This window comes from Leptonotus elevatus, chromosome 16, assembly GCF_054856555.1.
Source record: "Leptonotus elevatus isolate MCC_2025b chromosome 16, RoL_Lele_1.0, whole genome shotgun sequence".
NCBI lineage: Eukaryota > Metazoa > Chordata > Actinopteri > Syngnathiformes > Syngnathidae > Leptonotus > Leptonotus elevatus.
In genome coordinates, this window is record NC_141254.1 from 6,280,366 (window position 1) to 6,301,953 (window position 21,588).

General features: G+C 39.1%; 4 protein-coding genes and 1 non-coding gene across 7 annotated transcripts; 3 read left to right on the forward strand and 2 right to left on the reverse strand.

The window, feature by feature from the left end:
* Nucleotides 1–132: 132 nt before the first annotated feature.
* Nucleotides 133–5,230, reverse strand: rab24 (RAB24, member RAS oncogene family). 3 transcript variants are annotated; one of them, XM_086099085.1, is made up of 9 exons: nucleotides 4,848–5,228; nucleotides 4,100–4,335; nucleotides 3,558–3,626; nucleotides 3,320–3,398; nucleotides 3,031–3,098; nucleotides 2,858–2,957; nucleotides 2,609–2,659; nucleotides 1,775–1,834; nucleotides 133–1,338 (listed from the first exon to the last, which is right to left on the reverse strand). In XM_086099085.1, exons 2-9 carry the CDS (start codon nucleotides 4,214–4,216, stop codon nucleotides 1,268–1,270), a joined length of 615 nt encoding a protein of 204 aa, XP_085955211.1. In that variant the 5' UTR covers nucleotides 4,217–4,335; nucleotides 4,848–5,228; the 3' UTR covers nucleotides 133–1,267. The 3 variants fall into 3 exon arrangements, with proteins under 3 accessions (XP_085955211.1, XP_085955212.1, XP_085955213.1); XM_086099086.1 differs by having other exon boundaries at nucleotides 133–1,335; nucleotides 4,848–5,227; XM_086099087.1 differs by lacking the exon at nucleotides 133–1,338 and having other exon boundaries at nucleotides 1,803–1,948; nucleotides 4,848–5,230.
* A 641-nt stretch (nucleotides 5,231–5,871) lies between these two features.
* pgrmc1 (progesterone receptor membrane component 1) lies at nucleotides 5,872–8,234 on the forward strand. The gene is made up of 3 exons (XM_086099088.1): nucleotides 5,872–6,206; nucleotides 7,199–7,354; nucleotides 7,549–8,234. The coding sequence occupies exons 1-3, from the start codon at nucleotides 5,912–5,914 to the stop codon at nucleotides 7,641–7,643; spliced, it is 546 nt and encodes a 181-aa protein (XP_085955214.1). The 5' UTR covers nucleotides 5,872–5,911; the 3' UTR covers nucleotides 7,644–8,234.
* Nucleotides 8,235–8,945: 711 nt separating this feature from the next.
* trnal-caa (transfer RNA leucine (anticodon CAA)) lies at nucleotides 8,946–9,056 on the reverse strand. The gene is made up of 2 exons: nucleotides 9,019–9,056; nucleotides 8,946–8,991 (listed from the first exon to the last, which is right to left on the reverse strand). It is a non-coding gene; the product is annotated as a tRNA-Leu (tRNA).
* A 196-nt stretch (nucleotides 9,057–9,252) lies between these two features.
* Nucleotides 9,253–10,695, forward strand: cox7b (cytochrome c oxidase subunit 7B). Its single transcript, XM_086098471.1, has 3 exons — nucleotides 9,253–9,375; nucleotides 9,957–10,072; nucleotides 10,486–10,695. Exons 1-3 carry the CDS (start codon nucleotides 9,339–9,341, stop codon nucleotides 10,570–10,572), a joined length of 240 nt encoding a protein of 79 aa, XP_085954597.1. The 5' UTR covers nucleotides 9,253–9,338; the 3' UTR covers nucleotides 10,573–10,695.
* Nucleotides 10,696–11,312: 617 nt separating this feature from the next.
* Nucleotides 11,313–21,103, forward strand: pgk1 (phosphoglycerate kinase 1). Its single transcript, XM_086098470.1, has 11 exons — nucleotides 11,313–11,512; nucleotides 13,982–14,032; nucleotides 14,090–14,245; nucleotides 14,316–14,460; nucleotides 16,357–16,460; nucleotides 16,535–16,654; nucleotides 17,521–17,635; nucleotides 18,405–18,584; nucleotides 19,344–19,521; nucleotides 19,749–19,847; nucleotides 20,566–21,103. The coding sequence occupies exons 1-11, from the start codon at nucleotides 11,448–11,450 to the stop codon at nucleotides 20,604–20,606; spliced, it is 1,254 nt and encodes a 417-aa protein (XP_085954596.1). The 5' UTR covers nucleotides 11,313–11,447; the 3' UTR covers nucleotides 20,607–21,103.
* Nucleotides 21,104–21,588: the final 485 nt, after the last annotated feature.

Below are 21,588 nucleotides of genomic sequence, written 5' to 3' on the forward strand. Positions count from 1 at the left end.
AAAAAAAAATAAAGTTATGAAATCCCAGTGCCCTTGAAAGCAACACAAACAGGTCTAACCTCAACCATGTAATTTCCTATCAAGGACACTAACTGTTGACATTTTGTGGGTTTTGAGAGATTTTACAACATCCTTTTTTCATGCACAAACGTTTATTTAACAGTTTATGAAACAGTCGGGTGAAAGTGTGAAACAAGCAACAAAAAAGTAACAAATCATTTTGCACTGTAGGCCACATTCGTAGTCCATTATTTCCACTTCGTTTTTGCCATTTTTGCATCAAAAAGCTCAGTTGAGAATGGAACATTTTTACTTTAAACATTCGCTGACAACTTTTATTTAATTCAATAAAAATCATTCAAGCAGTTAATTGAAGCGTTTTCTGGCACTGAGATTTGAAAAGGCGATAAATAAAGATTGCAATCACAAATATGGCTAAATGTCAAACAATACAGCATGTTAACTTTCTGAGGTGGCTTGTCTGTGCCATTGAGGTCTTCCCATCATGTGTTCATTAAACATCCCACTCACGTAAACCAAAGGCAAAAAAAACAAAAAAATGTGTGAGAAAATGTCAGTCACTTTTTCATTCAGGCAGCTCAGGCCACTCAAATTGAGGACCCCATCATGTGACGCAGCGATACAGGAAATGGAGAAAGTTTAATTGGCCAGTGGTCCTTTGCACATGAATGGTGTCTGCGCAATCTGGACGCAGATGGGTGTAAACACTACAATGATGAATAATGAAAAGGTAAGCAGAGCTGCATGGATTCACAGAAAATACCATTCATGCTGTTTTTGTGGGGGGCTCGCGTGTGCGTCGCGTTTTGCATTTTTGGATGTTGCCTAGTCGTCGTGGTAACAGAATCCACACTCGCCTTTAAGTTTTCGGGAGGAGCAACTTGCATGAGATGTAGCCACACCCTCAAAATAGGTTGTCAGTCTAGTGTGCTTCAATTCTTGAGCCTTGCGGTATTTTGGCAGAAATGTGTCACAAACATGTTAAAACATCTGCTAATTGTGGATAAACCTCATAATCAACTGCTCCCTCAGACAAAAAAAAAAAAGTCACAGCAGCTTAGTTGTCTTCAACCAGCAAAACTTCAGAAAGGAAGATCTCCTTCTGGATGAAATGTTTGTTCTTAAATTCAAACCTCCACCCGGCAGAGGCTCCTCCAAATAGTTCGTCATGGCACAAAAGAAATCACCATTTTGTCCACTTTTTTTTTTTTCTCTTCCGCAGGATCCAGTTGCTTCTTCCAAAGTGTCAGTTGCTGTTGCAGCATGAGTAGAAGTACGATTCTTTCTTCTGGCCCAGATTCACTCCTGTTTCTTCTGCTGAAACACAGTGCATTGTTTTTTTTTTTACATGAAGCATTTTGATTTTCAAATAATTTTTGGGCCCCTTTTGCTTCGACAATATTTACTGTGAGCAGGAGTTTTCCAGGGATCTGTATTGCCCTCCTTTTATTTAGTCTTAACGAGTTGTAGTGTTCTACAATTTTGTATAAGAGCAGAAAGGTGTTCTGCAGGGATGTGTACTAGGTCCCTTTCCGTTTACTAAAAGTGAGTTGTAAAGGTATTGATTAATTCAAATTTTTGGGACATTTTGCCTTAACCTTATAAATGAATATTTCAATAATGTCGGGCTATTTTGAATATTTTTTTTAAGTAATGTGAAATATTTAAAAAGTTAAGCTAAATCTATCTCAAAGGATTTATTTTTAGTTTTTTTGTCTACAGTGATTGCCCCATTTGAAACGAGCAAACTCACCCGTCATGTACTGGAAAGCGGCGTTGTTGTAGTCTTCAGCCACCTTCTGGAACAGCTCATCTGTGGTGGTAAGAGGCGTTCACTTTCATTTTCATTCTTTAAAGCAACACTAAGGAGCTTTCAGTTTATGTTGATTATGGCGGCGCCATCTGGACAAAAGTGGTACCGTTATGCCTGAAGGAAGACCACATTTCCCATGAGGACAAGCACATTGCATTGTTTTTGAGCTCACGCTAGAGAGTGAAATCCGGGCCAACGTTAATCCTTGACTGTCTTTTTATCCAGCTAGCTTCCCTTTTTCTTTTTGGTCTCCTCAGACAAAACTTTTCAGTTGTTTTGCAGCTTCTGCCAGGAAAGCAGTAATTGTGCATCGACATTCAAATTGACTTCCGTCTTTGCAACGAATGGGGAAAGGGGGAAGTGACGTATACCATAAAGCAGTAGCACATTTGTAGTTTTTTTGTGTTCCTACCATCCTCCTCAAAGTTGCTTAGCGCCAGTAAAAATGATACAGACCCCTCAAGCCATGGTAAAGGTACCATTCAACTAGTTTTAAGTTGATGTTTCATCAGCAGAGTTATGAAAATAATTTATTAAGGTTGAAAAGTTTCTTAGTGCTACTTAAACGGTTTCATAAAAAGTTTCCGCTACAAGCTAACAACTATTCAGTTGTGCGCTAAGACTTTGAGGCCTTCCGTTTCTTGTTAAACCGATCATAAAAGTAGTGTGTTTCCGGTTTGTTGTCCACATGAGAATTTGTAGAATGGACAGACGATGAATCAATAAATACGAGCGCGAGATGAGCAAGCATGTCTGCAGGCGACTGTGACTCACCTACGTTGGTTCCCGTTTTACTGGAGGTCTCAAAATGCTGCGCTCCGATCTCTACACAGAAAAATAGACAAACCACAACACAAGTCATTTAGGAAGTGACAGAGCAGGAAGTATTTTACAATCAGGGCATTTGACTTGCTCAATAATTCCCCAAAGCCTAATTTCACAGTTAATTTGAACAGAAACTTCAGTTTCTCTTCTTCTTTTTTTTTTTTAATTGGCGCGTTCTGGCGGGACTCGTGTTGCCACCTTCAGTGAAGTCCTGAGTGTCGTGGTAGTCGATCTGACGGAGACTCCGGTCTCCTTGGATCAAGTCGCTCTTGGTTCCGCACAGGTAGATCTTACAGTGCTAAAGACAGTTTAAAGATTAAAATTTTTTACAAAACAATCAGAGCACATCACCCTCTGAGAAGCTCTCGCACCTCTTCGCAGTTCTGCAGTTCTTTCACCCAAAAACGAGCTCGCTGGAAACTGCTGCTGTCAGTCAGATCTAAAGACGACAAAAATATGCTCATTAAATAATTTTTAAATAGACTGTTAAACTGTTCAAATGAATATATAAATATTCATATTATCTATTTAATAATAATAATCCATATTGACATCTCAGGTTCAGTTAAAAAACTGAAAACATTTAATTTGATTTTCAATCCCACACAACACATCCAGCAAACATACGACACAAAATGGCCGCCAGCACACGCGATATACCGTAGCAGACGACGGCCGCCCGAGCTCCTCTGTAGTAGATTCTGCTCATGGCTTCGTAGCGTTCCGACCCGGCCGTGTCCTGGTAGCGCCACAGACCCGGGGGGGGAAAAAAACAAACATCCGTCCTCATGTGATGAAAATGATTATATAAAGCGGCGAGGCGGGACGTTACGCTTGCAGCTTGCGCAGTAAACGTGATGTCACGAGAGGGCGAAAAAAGAAGAAGAAGATGACTCACCCATATTCCCAAAGTGATCACTTTGTCCCCCACCTGGATTGGTTTGGCCACAAAAGCGGCACCGATAGTCTGCATGGAGGACAGGGGGGAAAAAATCACATCATCAGCATTTCTTTTAAAATGTAGATTTTTCAGAAAAGTCATTTGAGATAACAAATTTTTGTTTGTATGTCCCCCTTTTTGTTTTAATATAAGAGAGCAAATAATTTTACTGTAATTTGTAATGTACAAATGTTCATAGTTATTTTTAAAAGCCATAATTTTACCTGAATTGTCTTATTTATTAAAACATTCATATTTGCAGTAATATAAGTCATAATAATGTGAAAACAATCCTATTTTTAAGGGAGAATTTTATATTTTTAAGATTTTTTGAAGATAAATGGTTTGACAACTTATTCTTACTGAGTTTATAAAATCGTATGAGAGAGAAAAAAAAAGTATTTTATTGCAACATCCAACTTTATTCTCATATTACGCCATATTCTGGATGTATATATCTCAAGCAGAAATTCAAATCCAGTTCTTGCGTTGGATCTTACGTTCTGATAGGGTCCGACCAGGAAGCGATGATGGACGTATCTCTCCACCAGGCTGGTCTTGCCAACGCTCTCCTTGCCCAACATCACCACCTTGGCATCCACGCGCATGCCGCTCATACTCCTCAATCACTTAGTGGGGGCGCGTGGTGGTGGTGGTGGTGGGAGGGATGGGGGGGGGGGTACAAAAGGAGGAGGAGGAGGAGGAAGGAAGCGAGTGGAAGAAAGGAAGAGCTGGCCTGTGAAAAGAAAAGATGCACAACAGGTATATGTAGTAATTGTAGTAGTCTATTTGTATTCACAGAAATGGCATAGGCAGAAGCAAAAGCTTATTTAAGCCTAGTAATTTTTTTTCTTACAAACATAACATTGGCTTTAGTTACTAAGATTACGAGGGAATTTTAAGTTACACAATCTGTATTAAGTAAAAAGTAATTGTGAGCACTTTCGGTTTGTCTGAATCATATATAAATAAAAGTCTTACTCCTTAAACTACTCAGATATTTAATTACAAGTTACAACATAGGATATAAAGGAAAACAATTTTTTTAAAGCATATACAGTAATCAGTTAACTAGCTATACAAAATGCTGGCTTTTTTTTTTATAGTCATGACGAGACCTGAAATAAACACTCCTGTTTACATATAGCAGACTTGTTTTGTTTTGTGTTATTTTGTTGCTAACAACAAATCAATAAATACCTCAAATAATTAAATTCTGGTGGCTTTGGGGGAAATTAGCAAGCTTACCTAGCAGCAACCTGGTTTTAAAACGTCTTCATCGTCTCTCCGCAACAGCAGAAAGCCGAAAACGTGATGTCAACATCGGCGGCTACAAAATGTTGTGGACAGCCGAGAAGGTGGCAGGAAATGCGCTTGTCATCTCAACCCAGCCTCGTCAAGCTAAAGTGAGCTAAAACGAAGCTAAGCCGGTTGCTATTCGCGAACGTGCACTCCCCTGTTGCGCAATTAGAGAAAACACCAGAGCTACAAAACGTTTCACATAATATAAAATAATTTTGAATTGATAAAACTGGGGATGCTATGTAATGGAGGATGAGTGCTAAAACAAGACCTAAGCGACACGTCCAAGGGGGATTTTTTATTATTATTATTTTTTATTAATCGCTGTTTGTTCGGGTAGGAACTAGGCCTAAAGTCACTGCGGCTTGTATCTCGACGGAACAAACGAGCTGGCACTCACAAAAGTTGTATTTTTATTTATTTATCTAAAATTGTAATAATTCTTAAATAACTTGAAAGAAATAGCCGCCTTAACGGCAATTTTCGTTTCTTTTTTTAAAGGCCTTTGGGTAGGAAACAAAAACACATTACATTTTTTTTTTTCTGGGCATAAGGGAAGATTGGCATAATTGTAAACCTGAAAAAAGACATTTAAAAAAAAAATCTGAAAAACGGGAAAAAACAAAACAAAATTAAGAAAAAAAATACTCACACAATTCAGTATTGTTATTAATAGCACATAATTCATTAAACATAAACGATAGTAATAAACATCAAAGTTTAACAGTAAAATACAGTACACAACTAAACCAAAAATAACATCACATGTTCATAGTGACTTGCACAATCACGCTAGTTTGTACGTGAACTGCTTGACGGCAATAATTTAATATCAATTTAATCGGATTTATTGTATTTTATGTAAGAGGTTGGCAGGCAGTTAGCATAATGTGATTGGACTATATCGTTATGACATCGCAGATCCGGGGGCTCTGATTGGCTGAAAGATCGTCACTTCTCCCACTCTCCAAATACTCACACACACAGACGAAAACACGGACAGAATCAACATGGCTGAAGCGGACGAGCTCGAGACAACTTCAGGCGGAATCTTGCAGGAGATTTTCACGTCCCCTTTGAACCTAACCCTTCTCGCGTTGTGTCTTTACCTGCTGTACAAAATATTCCGCGGGGACAAGCCGCCGGAGGTGGACGCGGCGGAGCAGCCGCTGCCCAAACTGAAGAAGCGAGACTTCACCCTGGAAGAGTTGAAGCCTTACGATGGGGTGCAAAGTCCCAGAATCCTCATGGCTGTCAATGGAAAAGTATTCGACGTAACAAGGGGCAGCAAGTTCTACGGGCCAGGTAAGGCTTTACTGGATGTTTAGCCTGCCCTGAAGTTTTACTTAGGCCGAATGCTTTATCGGGGCCGATGAGACCAGATAGCAATAAATTAATCACGTTAACTTAAAACAACACAAAAAGGTCGACATATATCAACTTGGGCTTTTCTCGCTTTGATCTCGTACCATAACATGGTCGGAGAAGACAAAATTCTCCGCTTTTAGTGATGTTTGGAAGTGCAATTGTAAACAATTGAATGTGATTTGTCTTTTTCTTGTTGACAAAACAAGTTAACTGAGATGCATTAGCACGCATTCTTCATGTTTTTGTGTGGGTCGAATTCCAAAACAGCAACTTCGCCGGAAACTATTTAGGGACTCGTATTGCTGCACTATTGCATCTCCGTGAACCAGGAAAATTCGCACCTTAGCTCCTTTGCAACCTCTGCTGCGTGTAACCTCTGACCAGCATTGAGATCGCACTGCTGTCATGCAAAACCTTTTTTTTCCCCTCCACTCATTGCACTACACGCCCAGCCACAGAATCCAATGCTACTTAATAATACTCACACAACAAGTATGAAATGAGACATAAGTCATTTACAAATGACATTTTGGAAAACTTCATATACTGTAGAACACTTCAGGGAGCTATTAATTTGTTAAAGTTTGCATTTAATTTTACAAGACTTGCTACTGAGCTTGGTAGCTCCCAGCACTTTTAAAACAAAGACATTAACTGCTTAGTATGGCTTTTGTTACCATGACAACAAATTTGTGGGTGAAACAAAGCAAGCAGACTTGTGTGCAGTGGGTGGTTAAAAATAAATAAGACAATAAAAACATTTTCATTTACAAAGGCAGCACTTCAAACACTTGGCCATTAACATGCATGATGATGCAGCACATACAGTCCACACTCTTTGCACCTTTTAGTAATTAGTCTGATAACAAAAGATCGGCGTGGTTGTTTAATTACCCATGAATGTCAAATTTCCATGTTGTATTTTGCAGAAGGTCCGTACGGCGTATTCGCTGGCAGGGACGCGTCCCGAGGCCTGGCCACGTTCTGCCTGGGTCAGGAGGCCCTGAAAGACGAACACGACGACTTGTCCGACCTGAACGCCGCGCAGCAGGAGAGCCTCTCCGAGTGGGAGGCGCAGTTCACGTGTGAGTGCCTGCAAGAGCCTCGCCACTTCAAATATTGACTTTGGTTTGCTCAGCATCGTTTTATTTAAGGGCTTGACTTAACCAAATTTTTCTCAGATGAAGCTATAATTTTAAAAATCTCAACGTATGCTTGTGTTCACTGTCAAGCTAAAAAGTGAGGCTTGAAACATATGTCCCATTTTCTGCCGTTACAGTTAAATACGACTACATCGGCAAGCTGCTGAAGCCCGGCGAGGAGCCGACGGAGTACACAGACGACGAGGAAGGGAAGGACAAGAAAGCAGACTAAAGAATAAAACGCGCATGATAGTGAGGTGGAAAAAAGACGCGGATGCCTTAATGTTAAATCTTCTGTGTTGTTATTGAAATACTGTTGAGCTCACATGAAGGGTTACGATAGGTTACATAAATGCGTCCTTGTGTTTCTGCTGCCTTGAGATGTCATAAGCGTCGAGCGGTTCCAAATCAATTTTATCCTTGTTTCGCACATCTGGATGTCATGTGAAACGGGCTCAAAGAAGTTTGTTCACGTTGATTAAAAGTCGCAGGTGACTTTATGCCGAGGCAGCACGGGTGGACGGGTGCGGCCTTCCGGAAAGGAAAAGGGGGCCAATCAGAACTCATGTAAGCATTTAGGCAAGATTTCTTTATTTTATTTTTTGTTTAAGAGATGGACCAAGTGTCCTCCTTCCATATGAAATCATGCATAAAATCTTTCCACTGTCATTCCTATTCAAACGCGCCGCGTACTCTCCGTTAATGTAAATTCATCCATGCAATAACTGTCACTTGCTATGCTTTGTACATACAGACTGAATGTTATATTACTGTCAGCCTGTAAATTATATCCATTTAATAAATAAACCTTTGATAAAAGCAATTTCTTTGTTTTATTATATAGTGTTGTCTTGTGATACGAATCCCCCCCCCCCCCCAAAAACACCCTTTTGTTTCTAATGTAGATATGAGGTGCACTTTGTAATATTTTACTTTGTAAAAAACAAAATGGTCATAAATAAATAGAATGTAATGGGGTAGATGCCACAGACTTCCGGGTTTCACACATCAGCGTAGTTTCCGGCTACTGATGGCCGCGTTCCAACACTCGCACCGCCGCCCATGCGCCCCCAACCGCTCACTCCCGCCACTCTCTGAAATACTTAGGACAACTGAGACAGACTCACTACACACTCGCACCCGTCGACGGGAACGCACAACCGAGGGGTACAAAGGCGGACATAATCTCAAATTAGGGGCACATAAATCTCCATTTTTTGCTTTTAATTCAAAGCAAAAATAAATTGCCGAAAAACTACTTCAAAAACTCATACACTCCAGGCACCACTGTGTTTGAAGAACAATAATCTGTATAACTACTACTGTTTTAGACATTTTAAATGGCAAACTGATGCAAACAATTCACTGCAAATCCAAAGATTAGTACTCAATTTACATTTATTCAACATTACAGTGCAATTGTAACATAACCTACTGCATTCATACAAAAACAGATTGTTACATTTTGTAGTGACACGTCGCGACTACATGTGAATCACTCACCCTGTACATACAGTATAAGAAACAAAATATGTGTCAGAAGTGGGATTCGAACCCACGCCTCCATTCGGAGACCAGAATTCCCGTTCAGCGGAAGGAGTTCAGTCCTTGAGTCTGGCGCCTTAGACCACTCGGCCATCCTGACACTGTTACAATTACGTACTAAAATATTTTATTTTATATTTTCGTCAACTTCGATCTGATTTAGATTAAATGTATTTTTGTTTACCAGGACAAATATGTAATATTAGTTTATATTTTGTGTTTTTAATGCACAAAAGCGTAAAGTAGCACTTTTTTCTTGCTACATTCCTATAGCGCATGCGCATTTTAATCTCGACGTCACTTCCGTCGTAAGGTTGCCAAACGGCCATACTAAAACTTCCGCCGTTCAAGGGTATCTTTAACCAACGCCAGGCTAGTCGATATGTACAGATTCGCGAAAGCCGCCGTAAACATCAGCAGTAAGTCGACTTGTCGTTATTAAGTACATACTGTATTCATGTGCTTAAAAATATCGGACTGCGTTTAGCGGTTACGCGTCTGTGAGTCTACACGCGTCTCTGGTGGGTCACCCCGGTCAGCGTGCTAACATGCAAGCTAATGCTAACAGCTGTGGTTTGCGATGTTTTACAATTTTCATTGGTAACATAAGTCTAAAGAGCTTTGATATTGTAGTCCATTTGGTATGCTGTCTTAATTGACATTGCTCGACACGTTGCTGCTTGCACCTTTTACTGTGTTGTGGGAATTTAATTGGGAAGTAGCTTGTGTATGCAAGTCGGAACCGCGCGCGTCCTAGTCACGAACGCAGAAGAGTCGTAAACAGAGGACCCCATGTGTTCAAGACAAGTGCCCGTTCTCTCCAAAATAAATCATAAACATTGTGCCACAACCCAAATAAATATTTTGACATATTCAACATGATTGTATAAACTAAGCAGTTACATGATAGCTTGAGTTTACAAAGTCATACAAATTGCAGTCAAATTAGACGTGTCAACTGTCAAAAGATGAAAAGTGGTGTATTACTGTTGTCTTCCAGGTCAAGCTGCACGCCAAGTGAGGCACGGATCCACCGTTCCCCCGGACTTCCACTCCAAGTATGGAAACGCCATATTGGTTGGCGGGTTTACCTTCTGCACAGCTGTTTGGGCTTACGTAAGTGTAGCTCTTTATATTATCAACATGAAAAGTTTTCCCCAGTTGGAATGTTTATGGAAGTGCTAAGTCTGGTTGGAATGGCAGCTTCAACTGAAGTACAAAATATTTTTGAAAATCAGATGATGGTTTCCGGAGAAGTTTATCTTGTCTGCTACTCTACTCCAACTGGCTGACAGGCCTTAGTAATAAATGAACTCCAATAAGATCATTGGCTGGAAATGAATTTGTTATTGAGGATTTTAGTGATGTTTGAAGTGTTTTATCCATCTTTTTTTTATTCCACAAAGACCACTTGCTACATGTTGTGTTACGCTTCATAATTTGGTAATGATTCCAATATTTTACATGGGATTCACTCATACTGAATTCTAGAATGTGAGCCTTTCCCCCCCCCCCCCCCTCCCTTACAGGTTGTGACTCAGACAGGCATCACTTGGAATCTGTCCCCTGTTGGGAGGTTGATGCCCAAACCATGGAGGGAGGAGTCTGATGAGTAAAAAAAAAAAAAAAAAAAAGCCACCATGGTAGAGATCCAAACAAAAATCTTCAGACTGTACAGATGAATAGAAAATGTCTGCCGGAGTGTTTCAATATTGTCCAATAAATTAAATGTGATTCTAGGTTTGTTTGTTTTTGTTTTGTTTTTTAAATCTAAGCAGTGTGTAAACAACAATAACCGTGCTGCTTACGGATACAATAAGCACTTTGACATACATTATGCTTTTTTAATAAAACATAATTTGAGTAAGAATTCAATTTTCTATTAGTATTAATGTGCATGGCTAAAATGAGTGACAATGAATGTAGAAAATATCATTTTCATTTTCAACTGATATTTATTTGTTTTTTCATTATTTGTCACCAACATTTGCTTAGTTGGAAAATAACCATTAGCATGGTGTCGATGAAGTATCCTGTCCCAAACTTACTAACCCAAACATTGCAGTTGCATTTAATTTAATCGCCGTTTTTATTTTTACTTCATGGACCTAAAAATACACACAGATGATTGTTCAGTTTATATTTTCAAGTTTGATGAAGTTACTAAATATATATAATTATTATATTTTTTTTAAACACAGACACATTCTGCCTAGAATTACAAAAATCAAAACGTAACGACAAAACGACCTCTGACGTCGAACAAATGACATTACGGCAAGCCAATCAAATGCAACACCCTGCTTCCGCGCAGCATCCAATCACCTTCGAGGAGGGCGTATCCTCGCCCAACCTCTTTATCCCAGCGCGCAGTTAAGGTCACCGCTGTCATTCGGGAGCTAGCCAGCCACCGAACAACCATCGAAGCCACTGAAGCGGAGGCGACACAGCGAGGAACGCGACGTGACGAGCAAGCAGAAAGACGAGAAAAATGTCTCTGTCCAACAAACTCACCCTGGATAAGGTGGAAGTCAAGGGGAAGCGAGTCATCATGAGGTAATCGCCTCACGGAAGTTAATAGGCGATTGGATTAGCTTGCTTTGGCTAACATTTAGGCATTTGTTTTTGTTTGTGCACAACTGTTGTAGTTTTATAGCTATTGCAACAGCAAATTTCATGATAACTGCCAGTTTTATGAAATTGCACGGTGATGGTGAAAAATCGGGGGGCGTGAAGGTCTTTTTTTGACGACACCGAAAGTAATTGTTTTCCACGTTTTATACTGACGTCACGAACCAGTGCCGTGCTATTAATGTTGCAAATTGCCTTCAAGCACATTGCACCCCTTGGGTATTGCAATTTTGCTATCCTCAAATCTACTCATTAATGTACACGCACAAACAAACTACTATATAATCATAGGTATTTTTTTTCTGCTTGAATTCCTTAATCACAATAAACTGATGGTTGCATTTTTTTGCTTACAAAAATAAAATATCGATAATTCTTTTTTTCATATAATAAATCAAATGTTTGATGTGGCTTTGGTAATTAGAGTCTTGGTATGTCAAAAAAAAATTGATTGGTAAGAAATTAAGAATATATAAATTTAATGACTAGGCCAACAATGGGAACATACTACTAGAGCACGGTTAAAAACTGAAATATTAAATCTCACTATCTGTCTTATATAGTGAGCACATCACAGAATGCTTAGCTTTATACTGTAATACTGTACATGATATACCGTGATTGCAAGTAATTTAAAACTGCGTTTAATGAGTGTCCAGAGGGAGTATTTAAAAAAAATTACCAATGCAGTTAAATCAATGTTGCTAATATTGGCTATATCTAAGACTTAAATAACCACTATCTCCCCTTATAACTCAATTAAACCTACGTTAGTTAAGTTAATGTAATGTATGTTTGTGAAATGTGGGCAAAAACATGACGAAAAGGAAGGCCCAATCAAGATTTGAATTCCAACCTTGGTTGGAGCCGTGAGGCATTTGTGCGTGTGGATACTCTCCTTCCTATTAATAATTCATTTTTAATAAACGTCTTTTTATGGCTGTGTTTTTACATTAGATTTGTCTGACTAGAAGGGGGCGCTTGAACCTGACACCCATCCTGTGGAAATGTCAAAGGCTCAAGTCGGCATAGGTCAAAGTTCACCGCAAGATACACTTTAGTGATACCTCTTAACAGCACGTTAGCTTCATGCGTCTCACACCCAAGGGCTTGCCCTGGTGCGTCGTGCAAGCGTTTCATAAAAAAGTGATCCTGATTGAAAACGAGGCAAGGCGGAACGTTGCTATGGCAACAATGGGTAGAGCACCCAAGAATCTGCTTGGCTCCCACTGAAATTAGCTAACGTCTGCCCATTTGTTAGGCCGGATCACAAGCCAACAATGACAAGGCTATCTGCCACTATCAAAAGTGCTGCGTTTGTAAGGCAGCGGATCATCAAATGCTCGCCTGGAGCTGCCAAAAATGCCGGTGAAAAGCTGACCGGTGTGGTTCCAGACCAGACAATGCTTTTGCAGTACTGTACGGCATTGTGAGCATGCTAGTGTTGGCGCATCAGGTGGGGAGGAGGGAGACTGGGAGGCAAGTTATGTAAGGCTGGCGTACGAGGGATGTGCGGTCGCTGATGCAGCATAGCAACTCTGCTATCATTCATTCCAATTGTCAAATAATAGGAAAACAGTCCTAATGTTACATACATACATGCCTTTGTATTATGAGGAAAATGTCTTGGAAAAAAATAAATTCCAAGAAAAGTCATGATTTTGACTAGAAAATGTTAAAACGGCAAACTGCAGTTGCCTCAACTCAACCTTTGCAGGTTGCTGTGGCCCGGGGGACTGACAATATACACATACATAAAGAAAAAATTAATAAATATATATATATATTAGAAAGCACATAAATATTACTTTCATTGACACTGTGACAATAAAAAGAAGACTTAACCCAGGGATGTCAAACTCATTTTTATTCAGGGGCCACATTCACACAAATTTTAAATTAAGTGGATCAGTGTCTTCTTGGCCTAATAAGCAAAAATAAATAAATAACAGGTCAAAAAATGTACAGTTTATTTTCTTTTGCGCAAATAATTACAAGTACATTCTGAAAATATTCCCATTTGTTCATTATCTTATTGCAGATCATGTGAGTAATCTGAAGTTTCGTAATAAAAGCGAGTGCACATTTTGGTATCAAATCCTGAGGAAGTCCATTTCAGAATGTCATTTCAGTTGTCATCAGTGCGCCCTCCAGTGGACAAAAATAGCAACAGTTGCTTTTAGTGACTTGCTGTTTGTGTTCTACCCTCAAATGAAATTCAAATTACAAACTATTTTCTTGTAAAATTTCAAAACAAAAAAATATCTCTCTTGCTCTCTTTCTTCTGTAGTAGTAATGTATGCAATACATAAAATACTCTGCAGATGTATTGCACTTAAGGGTCTTGTTGATGATAAGGTCCTTTTTTTCTCATCATTATTTCTTAACTTCCAGGGTTGACTTCAACGTTCCCATGAAGGACAAACACATCACCAACAACCAGAGGTAAAACTGTGCAGTTCTTGACAGAGAGAGGTCATGACCTTCCTTATCTTGTTTTAGGATCAAGGCTGCCGTTCCCAGCATCAAACACTGCCTGGATCACGGCGCCAAGTCGGTGGTTCTCATGAGCCACTTGGGCCGTCCCGACGGGAACTTCGTGCCAGAGAAGTACTCTCTGGAACCCATCGCCGCTGAGCTCAAGTCCCTGTTGGGAAAGTGAGAAGGTTTTGATGAATAAAAGGTCGCGTCAGAGGTCAACGTCCTTACAAAATCCTCCTGTGCGCAGGGACGTGACCTTCCTGAAGGACTGCGTGGGCGCCGAGGTGGAGGCCGCATGCGCCAACCCCGCCGCCGGGTCCGTCATCCTGCTGGAGAACCTCCGCTTCCACGTGGCAGAGGAGGGAAAGGGCAAGGACTCCTCTGGAAACAAGGTGGGGGGTAAAAACCAGATAAATCTGATATATGGTGAGATAAAAGATCAGGCCTGGGATGAATGCTTCTTCTGGGGCCTGCTGACATTTATCCTGAAGGTCGCTGTTGCTTTTCCTGTCCTGAGAGGCCTGCCTGGTATGCGCGCTGCCTGGATTCATATCTACTGTACAAGTCTCTCTCTCAGACATCTTTACAATATTACATTAGAAGCATCTACAGAGCGCTCGGGGTGAGGCAGAGCACTTCATACAATCACAATAATAAATGTTACATGTGTTCTGTTTTACAAAAATGTGTATGAGGGATACACCTAGGGGAAAATATTTCAAAAATAGTGAAGCAATATATATATATTTTTAAATCAAATTCACATACAAATACAACAAATCTGAGAGGGGCAGATACTGTCATTCAAAACACTAGAAATTGAGCTGGCAAATTTTTACGTTATATTTCTGTTTTATTATATGAAATATTTTTTCTAGTAAAGCTATCATTTTTTACAAGATTTTATAAAATGTTAAAACCATTTCATAAAAAAAAAAAATACTTGTATAGTAATAGCATTTATTCATGTCAAAAGCTATACAATGCAGTATCATAAAAGTATAATTTTTTTTCTGGTAATCTTGCAGTTTTAGTCTTAATAAAATTCTGACTTTTTTTTCAAATTGGTAATTAAAAAAAAAATCCAGTATAATTTCACATTTTTATTGTAATTCAATTCCCTATAACGCTGTTCACTTTATGCGGCCTTGCTGTTTCGCTGATTTAAAAAAAAAAAAAATATATATATATATATTTTTTTTTTTTTGCAGTAATGTCCCCATTTTATACATTTTATGAAGGTTTGAACATTGAGAAATGTGAGAAAATGTAAATGCCTCGGTGAGAAAAGTGTATAAACTGTGGTGAGGGGTTTTAGAGCCTAAAATAATAATTCAGTTATGTTGAAGATATGTTTGTTGAGGCTATATTAGCATTGGTAGTATATTTTTGTTATTAAATTGTTAGTTTATTATTCTTAGATGAGGTCCTTGATAAGCCCGTCATGGGTTTTTACCTCACCTTCACATGTGTTGTATTTATTTAAAACATATTTTTTTTACTGCCATATACATTTATAATAAATGTAAAACATAAATCTTAACTACTTCACAGATTTCATTTATTGCGGGTATTTTTTGGAACCTAACCCCAGCGGATAACGAGGGAACACTATATTATAATATGTATAGTATATATACAATTTTCATTATTCTCCTATAAACAATTTTCATAACATTTTACTTGTTTGGACTACCATATTTTTCAGGCTGTAAGTCATGCCCCCCCTGCCCCATAGTTTGGCTATATTAACTCAAAAAATGTTTAAGGTGTCCTAAAGATGTATGTTTTTTTTATGCTAGAGCATACAGAAGGCTTTGATGCAGCCAACTGCAAAGAACTGTTGAAGAAATGGTAGTTATTACACAAATGGACAGCAGGTGGCAGCAGAGCAAACGAGATCAACCAGGGCCATGTTGGAAAAAAGCTAATTTACTCACATTTCTAAATAGATTTGTGAATAATGATGAAACTTAGTCATATTTGAATACTAATTGCTGCAAAACAGAAACTGTTTTTTTTCCTGATGAAAGAAGAGACTAGTCTTTCTATGTATTTATAGCAATAGAACACAATATTCTGTGGGCCTTGCAAAATCTGTCAAAATCAGCTGGGAGCGAAGGGGATTGCTTCAGTGAAAATGGCTGGGAGTGAATGAGTTAATGTGAGTTTTTTTGGTAATATCATGAACCTTTTCCTTTATATATATAAAAAAATATATTGTAGCTTTGTTACTGATTACATTGAGGTATAAATAAAAAAATTTTTTTTTTTTTTTTATTTGACAGACGAAGGCCTCCCAGGAGCAGATCGACTCCTTCCGGGCGTCTCTGTCCAAACTGGGAGACGTTTACATCAACGACGCCTTCGGCACGGCTCACAGAGCCCACAGGTGAGCCCCGCTTGCGTGCTGATGACTGACTGATGAAGGCGATGACATCACGCGCTGCGCCGTCCTCCCTCCAGCTCCATGGTGGGCGTCAACCTGCCCCAGAAGGCGGCCGGCTTCCTGATGAAGAAGGAGCTGGACTACTTCGCCATGGCTCTGGAGAAACCTCAGAGGCCTTTCCTGGCCATCCTCGGAGGGTGAGACGAGCTTGTGACGTTGTGGCCTTTTTTCACTATCGGCGTGCTCCACTGACATTTGATGGGCTCAGAGTCTGTTGGAACCCGATTCATTGTGCAACTGCCACTTGTTGTTTGCATTGCGCAGTTTACAACACCACACACACACGTAGAGGACATTAGTAGAGATAGACCGATATGTTGTTTTTTTTCAGGGCCGATAACCGATATTAGGAGCCGATATTCATTTTTCACTAAAAAGGGAAAATATTGGTATCAAAAGTTTTAAAAAATACAAACTCTAGCTCTTACTTATTATTTATTTTTATGCATATGTTTATTGAACAACGTTTAGGGTTCGTAAAATATAAATATTGGAGTTTAAAAAAAAAAATCTTAATCAGTAGACATCTTTGTATTAAAAATCTAACAAAAAGTTTGGGGATCTTCCGGGGGCAATAGCATGGTTTCAAAGGTTAACTTAAAACCTAAAGTAAATAGCTCCCTATTGTATGCTACGGTAATTAAAGTTTTTTAATTTCAAAATTTCTAAAGTATTACAATTTTATTTAGTTTTAATTTATTTCAAACAAAAACAGAAGGTTTAGAGTTCCCAGGGTCAGAAACATCTATGAAAATTTAAATTAGTTCCCTTTTTTTCCTAAACTCTTTTTTTTAAATTGATCTATTATCGGCTGTATGATTCTTCAAAATGGCTAATTCCGATATTCGTCAAAATGATGAATATATATATGGCCACCTGGTGCATTAATTAACTCATAACATCTTTGCTGGAGAGTCAATAAAATAACAGCAGCAAATATTGCAACATTCTGGTATTGGGTTTTACAGAGTCTTATCTGGTGTTGTTTTTTTTTTTTTTAAAGGGCAAAGGTGAAAGATAAGATCCAGCTGATCAACAACATGCTGGATAAGGTGGACGAGATGATCATCGGCGGCGGCATGGCCTTCACCTTCCTCAAAGTGCTCAACAACATGGAGGTGAGGGCGCAGGGAAGCAACCGCTTTACTCGCAACATTCACGACAAACATTAGGTACAGCCGCATTCTGTTGTTCATTATAATTTATAAAATAAAATAGTCGTCGCCTCGTTCTCCTCCATTGTTGACGTTTGTTAGTCCTTCTGACTGATGTGTTCAATGCAGCGTGGATATCGCATGGTAAAAAGTTTGCTAAATTCACTCCCTCACTGCCATTGACATCTATTTCTAAGTCAAAGATCCATTTTAACTGGGCTGACCTTGAATGAGTTCATCAAGCTCGTCTTGCTCAACCCAAAAAATACCAGACATTCAACACGACCCGGCGGTCGCATAACAATAGCGTCGATCTTTTGTCTTTTATCATAACTAACCTCCTGGCACCAACACTGTAACCTCAAGTGGAGTCAGAACAACATTGCGCTTTATTCACATCTGCAAACTATTTCACATCATTCAGGACCATTATTTGCTTGGCCAGATAACACATTTCAACTTTTCTGAATATGACTTTGAATCTTTGTGGCAGTAGCGAGATAAAGCAGGTTTGCGACAAATGCACTATTTTCTATAGCGCTTGTCGTCATTTAGGCCTCAGGGATGGGAATTGATGAGAACTTTGCTATTCTGATTCCATTATCAAGCCCTTATAAGCCCAGATATCCATAACATTATTTTTCCCACAAAAAAAGTCCAAAACCAGCAGAAATCAACAAAATGAAATGGTGGTCATTCTGTGTTGATGAGATTTCCGTCTTCCTCGTACCAGATCGGCAACTCCCTGTACGACGAGGAAGGCGCCGGCATCGTCAAGGACCTGATGGCCAAGGCCGAGAAGAACAGCGTCAAGATCACGCTGCCCGTCGACTTCGTCACCGCCGACAAGTTTGACGAGAAGGCCACCACCGGCGTCGCCACCGTCGCCGCCGGCATCCCCGCTGGCTGGATGGTAAGAGCGAGCCGAGTCCACTCTCTTTTGTTTGCATGTTTTCGTGCGCTAGACTGCAATATGGTCTTGAATTCTAATTGCTGATTTTTTTCCCCCCTCATAAATATGATTTCAGATTTTATTTTTTACCTTCACTTTTTGACATTGCAAATCATTCTGAGCAAAATAAAATAATTAATCAATTAATTAATCAAATAACTCATTCACTGCCATTGACGGCTATAGACATAAAAAAATCATTTTAACTATTTTTATTAGTTTAACATTTTTTCCCGCTTTTGTTAACAAGACTTTGAAAACCTAGATTTTTTTTTTTACTGCATTAAAACGGATATAAAAATTTGGATTAATCGTGAGTTAACTTGTGAAGTCATGCGATTAATTACGATTAAAAATTGTAATCGCCTAACGCCCCTAATTTTGAATAATCTTTTCTTTAAAAAAAAAAAAGTTTATTCCTTTTTCTTTTTTTAAATTGGGGGCATCAGGTGATTCAAATTTGTAATCGTAATTAATCGCATGACTTCGCTAGTTAACTCACGATTAATCACAAATTTTACATCTGTTCTAAATTTCCCCCAAAAAATCTAGGTTTTCATACTCTTGTTAACAAAAATGGGGGGAAAAAAGTTAAATAGAAATAGTTCAAATAAATTTTTGACGTCTATAGCCGTCAATGGCAGCGAATGAGTTAATTAATTTTTTTTTAGAAAACACTAACATTTCTTGAGAAAATGTATTGGATCGTCTCCTCTACAGGGTTTGGACTGCGGCCCCGAGAGCTCCAAGGCGTACGGCGAGGCGGTGGGCCGAGCCAAGCAGATCGTGTGGAACGGCCCGGTGGGCGTGTTCGAGTGGGACAACTTCGCAAAGGGCACCAAAAACCTGATGGACAAGGTGGTGGAGGTCACCAAGTCGGGCTGCGTCACCATTATCGGTAAGAAGCACCGCCAGAGAGTCAGGGTAATGGTGCAAGATGAACTGAAGTGATATCAAAGTGTTTTGGGGTTGGAGTGTGTTGTATATTTACAGTTTAGATTATTAATATAGGTAATTATTTTATTAATTTATATTATCGCCCTATTGGACTAAAACTGCTCCTGTAGTTAGTTGGAGTTGGCACATAAAAACAAACAAAAATGTAATTGTCTCTGTGATGTCCAGGTGGGGGTGACACTGCAACCTGCTGTGCCAAGTGGAACACTGAGGACAAGGTCAGCCATGTGAGCACAGGAGGCGGAGCCAGCCTGGAACTGCTGGAAGGTGAGTGGAGGACTAAAATCAAGACGTGCATTTATTTATTTAAAATATTTTGCATTGCTCAACAATAACATTTGAATGTGAGCTGCATATTTTTTTTCCCCCCACTCGGGGGTCTTCATTCTCACATTCTACTTGTAGTATCTTTGGCTTTGTGTATGTATGGCTTTATAAGGCAGGATTTTGCCTGGTGAGTGACATGGGTGTCAGTAAAGCTTGTGTATAAATGTGCTTATTTTCTTATGTTTGTTTTCTTACCAATTCATTTGAACCATTTCTATTAATTTCAAAAAAATGTCTCCACTTTTGGTGACAAGAGTATGAAAACCTAGAATTTTTTTAATTGTACATTTAGAACAGATATCAAATTTGTGATTAATCGTGAGTTAACTATGGAAGTCATACGATTAATTACAATTAAAACATTTAATCGTCTGACGCCCCTAATTTTTAATAATCTTTTCTTTTTTTTATTAGGGGCGTCTGGCGATTACAATTTTTAATTGTAATTAACCACATGACTTCACTAGTTAACTCAAGATTAAGCACGAATTTGATATCTGTTCTAAATGTACAATACAATTTTTTCTAGGTTTTCATACTCTTGTTAACAAATGTGAAACTAATAGAAATTATTCAAATACATTTTTGCCGTCAATGGCAGTGAATGAGTTAATTTGCAGTTGTCTTTGCAACTTGTTGACTGTTTGTATTTTCACAGGTAAAGTTCTCCCCGGAGTGGACGCCCTGAGCAGCGTCTAAACTTCCTTCCGATCAACCCGCGGCCGTGTGTGTGTGGGCACGCGTGTGTGTGAGAGAGAGCGTGTGAATGCGTGTATGTTGAGAGGTGAGTAGCTACTAAAACCAGACTGCTGTTAACTCGTGCAAACCTGCAAAAAAAAAAAAAACACCCACACACAGCCAGTGGGCTTTATCGGAGATCAATCTTTGACAAGTAGAACTTCTGCCTTATTGCGACACCACTCGGCGACTACTAGAGTAGATGGATTGTTAAGGTGGAATTTGATTTTGCTGTGATGAGAACTTGACATCACCACAGACTTTGGAAAGCACGCGTTACTCTCCTCCAGTCATTCCCTGCTAAGTTGTGTGCAACTAGTAGATATTCACAGCATGACTACTGCGACACATACACTGGGTAACGATTTCAAGGAACGGTTCATGTGGCGTTTGTGTACCTTCTGACATGGGAGCGCTTCTGGTCGCCTGTTCAAGTTAATAAATGTCCCAAAAACCTTTCCGCTGCTCTTGTCTTCCTTCTCTAATTTCACTACTAATGCATGGGAGATGAATTAAAATGCCATTCACTCATTTGCTCCCAAAAACGTATAAATATGTTCTATTTTAATTACTATTTTTTTTTTCAAAGACGTATTTGTACGTTTTTTGTTTTTTTAATGCTAGAGCATACAGAAGGCTTTGATACAGCCTCTGAACTGAAGAGAATGCTTGAAGCAATGGTAGTTATTACAAAAACGGCAGCAGATTATCAGAGATCAACCAGGGCCATGTTGCAACAAGCCGTTTCCCCCACTGTTTTAAACAGATTTGAAAATAATTATGAAACTTGGCTGTATTCTAATGCTATTTTCTGCAAAACGGAAACAGATACAAATGTACTTTTTTTCCTGATGAAAGAAGAGACTCTGACCTTCCATGTTTTTATAGCAATAGAACAATATTCTGTGGGCCTTGCAAAATCAGTCAAAATCCAGTAAAACAG